General features: G+C 30.0%; 1 protein-coding gene across 1 annotated transcript in view; it reads left to right on the top strand.

The window, feature by feature from the left end:
- Window positions 1-10,183: 10,183 nt before the first annotated feature.
- The window catches only part of LOC139522914 (von Willebrand factor D and EGF domain-containing protein-like), a 102,680-nt gene continuing 102,063 nt past the window's right edge, over window positions 10,184-10,800 (top strand). Inside the window, exon 1 of the mRNA XM_071316549.1 lies at window positions 10,184-10,319. Within this exon, the coding sequence (XP_071172650.1) occupies window positions 10,253-10,319 (67 nt within the window). The 5' untranslated portion in view covers window positions 10,184-10,252. The remainder of the gene's footprint in view (window positions 10,320-10,800) is intronic.

Raw genomic sequence — 10,800 nt, 5'->3', positions numbered from 1 at the left:
AAAAATCGTGCAAGAATCGTTTGACACCTCAGGGTGTATTGCTTCGTATCACGCCTAGAACCGGTAAGATCCTGTAACTTTCAATCGATTTTCACGCCATCATTAAATTATTACTTAAAAAGATCTTTTGCCTTCTGGTGAGTTAAGGTTTTATTGCCTTGATTGGGATATGTTATAGACAATGCATATTTTATCATCCCCTCCTAGAAGCAATATACCAACTTCACCTGCATATGGGATACACATGTTTTTAATTTTTTTCGATATTCAAGAGCATGTTGCTAATACTTAGACTTTTTAATACGCCACCAGTGTCTCAGCAGAAAGTTGATGATCCATCGGTATGTGAAAAAACGTCTCGTCCTTTTTCTAAAAAAAAAAATCATCGGAAGGTACCAAGACCTTATTGATAAATATTCTGTATCAACTTCACAAATAATACACGATGTTCCTGAAGTATAGATTCCGGGTACTGACGTTGTTTATCATCTTAATAATGTGTTATTATATTCTTTTAGTCTTTATGAATATTACTTTTACTGTTTAGTCTGTTTTTAGTGGTATTCATTTGAAGTGTCTCTGGACTTATTCATTCCTTCTTTGTGTAAATGTTAATGTTCTATGATCCTTTTTGTATTATTGTCTTTCATTTTGCTATTAAGCTTTATCTAGATGGCTTCTTGTGTTTCTTTGTTACATATGACGTGTGCCATGGTAAATGTTTGTTTACATAGTTATTAAGATAATTACAAAATCTTGACTGCTGTATCCCTATTTTTTACATTTTCACCTAGTATGTCTGTTTGTTTTGTTCAAACATCGTTGTCAATATAATATAATGGAATGTTATGTTGACCATACAACTAGGTTTAACCCATGTTCTGCTTAGGAAAAGCCCGTACCAAGTCAGGAAGTATAACCCATCGAGTGGTATCATGATTGGTCAAATGAAAAACCGACCGTACGGAGGTCTTTCTTCGGGCAATCCTGGCACCAGTAATTATTAGTTATCTATAATGGAACTTTTACATATCGTGACTTGGATGGAGAGCTGTCTCATTGGCACTCATACCACATCTTCGTATATCTATTCTTATATCTATAGACAGTAAAACATCTTAACAAAATTTATTTTCAAAAATCTTTTTTCTCGACGTATGTGCTCTATGTTTTCTGTCCAGTTATCAATAGAAATTATCCATTTTCATTGATTTGTTTCGAGGAAATTCAAAATGAGTTTTTTTGTGACGTCATGAATAAAGCACATGTACGTAAATTTTCAACAAAAGGGTTATTTCCTATTTAGTCCCTGTATAAGCTATGATTCATTATGATATTGGTCAATTAATCATAATTAGAAAAGTTAGCTTCAAAAAAGGAAACATACTCCTTTCTCTCACCTTAGCAGCAATTATGGTTATAACGATCACGGGATTAAAGAGTATTAAAGTATGAACGCTTTGTTTCTATAAATATATATATATATATATATATATATATATATATATATATATATACAACTCGTCTAAACATCAACCCAACAATGTTAGATCTGTAAATTTGCTTTCGCAAATTTTTGGTTCTTCCCTCGCCGGGATTCGAACTCATGCTACTGTGATATCGTGACACCAAATCGCCTGCACTGCAGCCGTCCCGCTAGACCACACGACCACCTGTGCTCTCAAAAAAGAGCTTTCGCTGGCCGTGTGTTACCTTTCAACGTCAGTTTTAATCTAGCGGCGTACTACAGTACATGATATATAAGGCATGAAGATGTTATTGTTACAGATCAGCTAAATTATCTATAGTAAAGGATCCTACAAATTAATGTAATATACAGTCACAGAAAATAATTATATTTATAAGTACGTCTGAGTCAGTGACAACTCTACAACAGATGTATCCATCGGATCGCCATCAATGATGGTGATACATGGCTGTGTACATAATGTATATACAACTCGTCTAAACATCAACCCAACAATGTTAGATCTGTAAATTTGCTTTCGCAAATTTTTGGTTCTTCCCTCGCCGGGATTCGAACCCATGCTACTGTGATATCGTGACACCAAATCGCCTGCACTGCAGCCGTCCCGCTAGACCACACGACCACCTGGGCTCTCAAAAAAAGAGCTTTCGCTGGCCGTGTGTTACCTTTCCACGTCAGTTTTAATCTAGCGGCGTACTACAGTACATGATATATAAGGCATGAAGATGTTATTGTTACAGATCAGCTAAATTATCTATAGTAAAGGATCCTACAAATTAATGTAATATACAGTCACAGAAAATAATTATCGCCCCTTAAACCAAGGTCTAGTGGTGAATAGCTCTGATGAAAAAATCATAAAAAGTGTATATTTATAGAACAGTAAGTCATTAAAACAATGTCTAACAATCAAACAATGATACCAGAACAACAAAATGAAAGCAACAAGCAAGATTTAGATGGTAAACAACCTGAAATTGACAAATCTCCGTCCGGTGGTAGCGAAAATAACTCGGCGCCATCTTTATCCAATGTTGTCAAACATCATAGTGCAAATTATCAGGCCTACAGTGATCCTGAACCAAAGCTTACAGGAGTCAAACCTATCTTTATTAAAGAATCAGACTTCTTTGGCAACAAATCTCCACCAAAAGAACTGTGGATAACACATGTTGAAATCTACAAAGCACTTGAACACAAGATCAAACCGCAGTTTGTAAGAGGCATACAAAGAATAAAACAAATGTGGAGAATATATTTAGACACTGCGGAAGACAGAATGCTGTTGCTAACAGAAGGTATCACCCTAAGAAATAAGACGATACCCCTGCATTCTCAGAATCCATACTATCAAAAGGATGAGTGGTTAACAACAACAATAAGAGTTAAAAACATCCCACTATCAGCAGATGACGGCCAAATTGACAGAGAATTAAGACAAAAAAACATAGATGTCATCAGTATAAACAGAGAAAGACTCAGGGTTGACAACTTGGTTACCCACTGCTGGACAGGTGACAGAATAGTGTTATGCAAAAAGTTTGACACACCACTGTCAAGGTTTCTTACAATAGGTAAATACACAGCAAGAGTATATCACTTTGGTCAACTGAAAGATACAGACATGTTCTTATGTAACAAATGCCAACTGAAAGGACATAATATACATAACTGTCCAAATGAATGAAAATGCAGGTTATGCAATGAATATGGCCATAAAATGCTTGAATGCCCTACCTTTATAAAAAAGAACAGTGGAAAACAATCTGAAACAGAAGGAGAAGAGTAACAAGAAACAACAATAGCTATAGATGAAGTTAATGCAAAGTATGAAGAAAGTCAACAAAATGAAACTCCCATAGAAAATGACAAAATAGAGGAAACTGATGAACAATCTGAATTAACAGAAGGAGATGATGAAGACATTCTGGCACATTCTATGTCACTGAACAAAGAAACAACACCAGGAAACAACAAAAAAGAAAGAAAGAAAGCAACAAAAGCTGCTAACAAGTCTGCAAAAAAGGAAGGACAAAAGTGTGACTCCTCTGAACAACAGGCATCAAAATCAGCAGAAGCAAACAAAAATTCATCATCAACTCAACCTGACATTTCGAAATTTTTAACCCCCAACAATAAATCAAAAGCAGCAAAGGAAAGAACCCCACCAACTCCCAATCAACCAGATGGGAAAAGACAATCCGTACATCTATAAATTATAGAACATTTTATATATAAAAAAAAAAAAAACAAAAAAAAAACATGTATGTTTATTTGTCTTGTCTATTGTATTTATGTTTGTGTGTATTAAGTAATTATGTAAAGATAATTGAATGGAACAAAGATTCAAAAACAAATGTTACAAGAGTAGATATGAAAAAAAGAAAAGTAAAACTTTTCAAACATTGTATTATAATATATATCTTCATGCTAATGTTACTATTGACAGAAGTATCTTTGATAATACCAAAAACAAAAAATGATTCAGATAAAAACAATTATATTAGAAAAGATAAACTGTATGATTTCTATTTAAAACCTTTTAGGATTAGAACTTCTATCTATAGTAAACGTACTCAAAAATATCAAATCAAAAGAAAAGATTTACTTACCATAACATCTCTTCTTAGAACATCTGAACACCATAAATCATATAAAGTAACTGAAAATAGAAAAAAGGAAAATATTAAGAAAAAAATAAATAAACACTGTCAAAATGTTACGAAAAGCAAAACATCAAAAACAAGCAGTACTTTACTAGAGTTTCATAGATTTGACAATATTTATACATTACTAAGTGAGAAAACTAGAAACAGATTATTATTTTTTCACTGTCAAAACCATACATTTATTTTAGTTTGTAAACAGCAAAACATCTGTCATTTTGTAATTTCAGTTATTATAGTTCTGTATACAATATGTATTATATATTTCAAGTATGTAGTAATTGTGTATGAGTATGTTTTATATGCTGTTTCAAAATTAACATCTAAATATCGATCAAAACACAATCGTGAAATAGACTATAACAATATTGTTATAATCCAATTACAAAAAAGAAAATTGGCTAATGTAATTATTTTTACAGGTAACTCCCACGTTAAAAAAAGCGATAAAAACAAAATAGGCGAAATAATGTTTACCTTAGAAATGTTACCCAAACGTAAAGTACGCTCACTAAGTAAACGTAATAAGAAAATCGAACATCTTTTAATCTAAATATGCTAAATAACCTACACATTTGTACAGCAAATGTTAAAGGACTTCGAGATAAACAAAAGAGATTGAGACTTTATCAATGGATAAAAAATCAGAAATGTAAAATATCTTTTATTCAAGAAACTCATTTCAATACATCCCTAGAAAACGCTCTAACAATAGAATCAGATCATTCTTGTTATTATAGTCACGGAACGACTTCCAGCAGAGGAGTAGCAATATTAATTAATAACAAACTAGACTATAAATTAATAGACGAGCATAAAGATTTAGAAGGTCGAATAATTATGATAAATATTGAATTTGAAAATATAATATATTCTCTTATAAACATATATGCCCCAAATATAGAATCTGAAAGAAATAGCTTCTACAAAAAATTAAATGACTTTTTAAACAAAAACGCAATAGGTACAATAATTTTAGGAGGAGATATGAACGACGCCCTTAAAAATGTAGATAGGAAAAGTTCAAATATTCGTAAAAAAGCAAGTAAACCAGTCAACAGCCTAAAAAATCTAATAAAATCAAATGATCTTATAGATATATGGAGACACGTTAACCCTCAAAAGATCCAATATACATGGAGACGTAAAAATCCAGTTCAGTCTAGTAGAATTGACATGTTCCTAGTTAAAAAAGATTTCGTACTAAACGTAAAGTCATGTGATATTAGGCCTATTCTTATTAAAAGTACTGACCACCAAGCAGTATCAATACAATTACAATCTGTATCATCTGAAACAAGAGGCCCGGGGTATTGGAAAATTAACAACGGTATTCTCAACGAACAAGAATACGAAGACAAAATAAATAAAATTATACAAAAACATAGTAATGAGATAGGAAAAAATGAAATAGATCCTAGACTTGTGTGGGACTCCCTCAAATTAGAAATAAAGGAATACAGTATTCAGTACAGTAAAAGTAAAGCTAAACTGAGAAAAAATGTAACGCGTAATTTAGAACTACAATTAAAAATATTATATGAAAAATCTAATAATGAAGATAATAATTTTATAAAAGAAAAAATATCCACTTTAGAGAAAGAGCTAGAAAATCAATATGAATACAAAGCAAAAGGAGCTCAAATAATATCAAAACAAGAGTGGGTAGAAAAAGGAGAAAAAAATAATGCATATTTTCTAGGTCTTGAAAAATCTAAACAAACGAAAAAGACAATACTGAAACTGAGAAACAATAAGGGAGTAATAGTAACAGATCAAGATGAAATATTAAATCTTGAAAGAAATTTTTATGCTAATCTATACGACACTAAACAAAAACCGGATATAGATGTTAAAAAATACATTTCTAAAACAAAACATAATTATAAACTGTCAAAAGAAGAAAGTAAGTCTTGTGACGGAAACGTAACGTTAGAAGAATTAACCATTGCAGTCAATAATCTAAAGATAAACAAAAGTCCGGGAATGGACGGAATAAGCATAAACTTTTATAAAAAGTTTTGGGAACTTCTTGGACCGCTGCTTGTAGAAATTTTTAATTTTAGCTTTGAAAATAAACATCTTCCATTTACGCAAAGACAAAGTTTACTGAATCTAATTTATAAAAAAAATGATCCTTTAGAACTGGCAAATTATAGACCAATATCATTATTGAATAGTGATTACAAAATACTCTCATACACTCTAGCTTTAAGAATAAAAAAAATCTTAAATTTAATCATTAATGCTGATCAAACAGGATACATAAAGAACAGATTTATAGGTTTTAACTTACGCCAAATACAAGATGTAATAGATTACGCAGATAAGTTTAATATAGAAGGAGCAATTTTATTCATAGATTTTTCGAAAGCTTTCGACACATTAGAATGAAATTTTATGTATCATACTTTAGAATATTTTGGTTTTAATAAACCCTTCAATAATTGGATAACAACCTTGTATACAAATATAAATAGTTCTATATTTAATAACGGTTGGATATCTGCCCCCTTTAGACCCCTAAGAGGTATCCGGCAGGGGTGCCCGTGCTCTTTTCGTAATGTCAGTAGAAATAATGGCTAACCAACTAAGGCAAAATAACAATATAAGAGGCATAGAATTAAAAATTAATAGTAAAACACATTGCTTAAAAATCACGCAAGTGGCTGATGATACAACTCTATTCCTAAAATCCAAAGAAGAAATCCGAACAGCATTAAATATAATCGAAATTTTTGGAACTTTTTCTGGATTACAACTTAACAAAAATAAAACGGAAGGAATTTGGATTGGTAAACTAAAGCATTGTAGAGATAAAGTAGATGAAATTAATTTCACGGACAAACCTGTTAAAGTGCTAGGTATATATTTCGGCATTAATAAAAAAAAGATTGCGAAAAATTAAATTGGGATACTAGATTTGAAAAGAGTCGAAATCTGATTACATCGTGGAAAAAAAGAAACTTAACCATTTTAGGTAAAATTCTTATAGTTAAAACTCTCATTATACCACAATTTACTTTTTTAGCAAATGTTACAGTTTTAAGTAACTCAAAAATAGTTGATATAGAAAGAGAAATCTTTAGTTTCATATGGAATAGTAAGAAAGACAAAGTTAAAAGACATACTTTGGTAGCAGATTACAACCAGGGAGGGCTTAAAATGACCGACATAAAAAGCTACTTCTCCTCTCTTAAAATAAGATGGGTCTCTAGATTGCTACAGGCAAAACAAGAAAATTGGACATTGATACCAAAGCTATTTTAAAATAAATTAGGAGAAAATTTCCTCATTTTTAGAATGAATTTAAACAACCAAACTTTTAAAAACTAGATTACATAACTAAGGACATTCCAGAATTTTACTTAGAAATAATAAAAAGTTGGATTCTATTTCATGAAACGAACAACACAGAATTGAAAAACTTTGTCGAAATAAGAAAGCAAGTTATATGGGGTAATAAATTTATAAAATTTCAAAATAAGCCGCTTATTATGCTTAACTGGATACACAGTGATTTTATTTATATTAACGATATTATTGACAATAATGGAAAAATTGCCCAAGATAAAATATTTAAAAAACTGCGAAACACTAAAAATTGGATAGCAGAAATTTCAAAAGTCAAAAACTCAATTCCAACTTCATGGCTAAAAGCTTTAACTACGGAAGAATCCATCAAATCAAAAGTAAATGTTAACAGATTATCTATCAATATAAACAAAGAAAACATTGAAATTGAAAATTTAAGCAACAAAAACGTGTATCAATTGCTGGTTCAAAAAAAAATCTCTCCAAACATAGGCATAAATAAATGGAAAAATGAATTAGAAATAAATTATAATTTTACCAAATATATGTTTAAGTTTATACACCAACATTTAAAACTGAATAAACTTAAAATGTTTAGATGGAAATTAATAAGTTGCATTTTACCAAATAGAGAAAATCTCTACAAATGGAAAATCGACACTAGTCCATTTTGTCAACTTTGTCAACTTAAAGACACGTATCAACATTTTTTTTATCGAATGTAAATTTCTAAAAGAATTTTGGGAAATCATTAATAAAATCTTATCTCAAATGAATTTTAATAAAAACATTAACTTAAAAGATATTGTAATAGGCTACAAAATAACAGATAATGAGTATATCGGATTCAATATAATTCTGACACTGATAGGATTTGCTATCTACAAATCATACTATGTATCCAATCAAAGAAATAAATCTACTAATGTATTCAATCTCTTTAAATCTGAATTTGAAGAATACGTAAGATCCTACAATCTACAAGAATATACTACAGTCCAAGTGCTTCAAACTTTAATTTCTCCAAAAATAAAACACTCTTAAAGAAGATATTTCTAGAACACCTTAACTAATATAAATAAAGAAATGACTTATCTAATATGTTTTAAATCCAAATAAAAAGAAATAAAGTCGCCAAATTCAACACACATCCTTTAAAAAGCATGCTCTCTCTCACCTTTAAACAAGGTAAACCATCCGATCAAGAAAATCGATATCACACACTCTTAAATCATGTAATTTTTAAACGAGATAATTGACACCAGACAATCAATTTCGGACAAGTGTATTATATGGGCGTTATTTAATTATGTATTGAAGAAAAGTATATCATTAATTTCAGATCAGAGTATTGAATTGTATTATATTATTATTGAACATTGTATTTAGTTGTAATATTCTAATATAAAATTTAAGAAAATAATACTTATCTATATGAAACCCTATTCTTATAGATACTAACCATTTCAGGGTACCTTACAGTTAAAGCTGTAGCGGTAAGGTTATTGTTAACAGCTTTAGTGCAACTGGGAACAGTATATCTAACGTTAATATATATGTTCCTGAGTGCAATAAATTTATATTCAAGTGTTAAAAAAAAAAAAAAAATTATGTGTAAAATTGCAATATATGTTTGTAGGAAGTTTCCATGGGGGAGATAATAACTTTTCTTTCAAAAAGTCTTTATTCAAAAGAATAATATTTTAGGTTATCTCCCCTGAAAACTTATCAATAGCATATTGTTATTTCACACATATTTTACTGAATATATGATGTTTTATTTAAAATGATATCTGATTCTTATAAATATAGAATACTTTTAGAAAGAAAAACTATATTAAAGCTTAGTTTGGACAATTTTATAGCAATTCAAAATAAACAGTTCCTCTTCAGCATGGAAATGACTATAATATAACTATACAAACTGATAATCTAATTTTGTCACAACATCATTAAAGTGGAGTTAGAGTCTTATAGGATTGTAAGTCTATTTTATTTTATCACCTTGCACTTTCACATTTTGACTGAACAATTTGTTCAATATTCTGACCAGTTGAACAATTTGGTTTAATAAAACAAATTGCAATTTGGTCAAAATTTTGAATGAGTTGCAATTGGTGGAGAGCAACACTAACAGTCAACTCACTGTAATAGTTGTTTTTTACTAGTTGTCTATTTCTAGATATTTATTACTTAAAAACCTTTCTCTAGAATTCAAACGTTAACAAAAATGTTCACACAAAAGCTGATGTAGTTTAATAAAAAGTAAATAAAAAACAGTATCAAAATTATTTGATTCACAATGGCCATTTAGGGGTTTTCCCTGTTATCTGTTATATGCATAGATCTGTAATGATGCAAAATTAAGAGGAAGTTGTACGATTGCCAAAGATACCACTATCGTCCAAAGAATACAGGTCGATGGTGTAAACAACTATATATGTCACCGTAAGGCCTATAACAATCAGAAGTATATATACCATATAGTCAGTTATAAAAGGCAATGATATAACAAAATGTAAGGGGAATTTCAAACAATTAACGGTCAGTCTGATTATGGTATAACAATTAGACAAGTAGCAAATGTTACATAAACATATATTTGTATTGTATTCGACACATTGGATTTAAATGTCTTCATTGATTTCTATCACTTGTATCACGCATTTGAACGATTACAAATGTTCAAATTCAAAATTCAAAATAACGCCAAGTTATATATTAAATATGCAGTCAACTCCCTATTCTTCAAGTTTTAGCAAAAAGAATTCCAAAAGCAATAATGGATTTGATACTATTACAGTTGCTAGTTTTTACTGTGCTCTTTATATCATTTACATATAGCAAAGGTAAGTTCTGATAAATGTTAATAGTTCATTATCATTAATTATTATAGTCATTATATGCTGAAATGAATCTATAAAAAAAGGACGGCGGAAAATCATATACATGTTTCACAAAGGCGAAATCATGACGTATTTTCGCCTTTATTTGAGAACATGATTTTACTGTCTTTTTTTTTTAATCATTGAGTAATATTCAGATATAAAAAATACATGTATTAATTTGTTGAGATGCATAATTGTTCAAATGTTCTCTTATATCCTAAAGGAATCGTCCCCTGGTATGAACTGCATTCAAGTTACCTATGATGCTACCTTGTTGGTGTCAGCGGCCTTTAGAAAACCATAATACTTTCCTTTATCCTGCCGACACAGGATGAATCATAGACATGCTAAACTTTTCTTTTCTTTTTGGCTAATTATTATATGTTTATCTGATCCAACTGATTGTGTACTATACATATATATTTTCTTTAACTTGCCACTT

This window comes from Mytilus edulis, chromosome 1 (assembly GCF_963676685.1).
Source record: "Mytilus edulis chromosome 1, xbMytEdul2.2, whole genome shotgun sequence".
NCBI lineage: Eukaryota > Metazoa > Mollusca > Bivalvia > Mytilida > Mytilidae > Mytilus > Mytilus edulis.
This window is presented reverse-complemented; position numbering and strand designations above follow the sequence as displayed.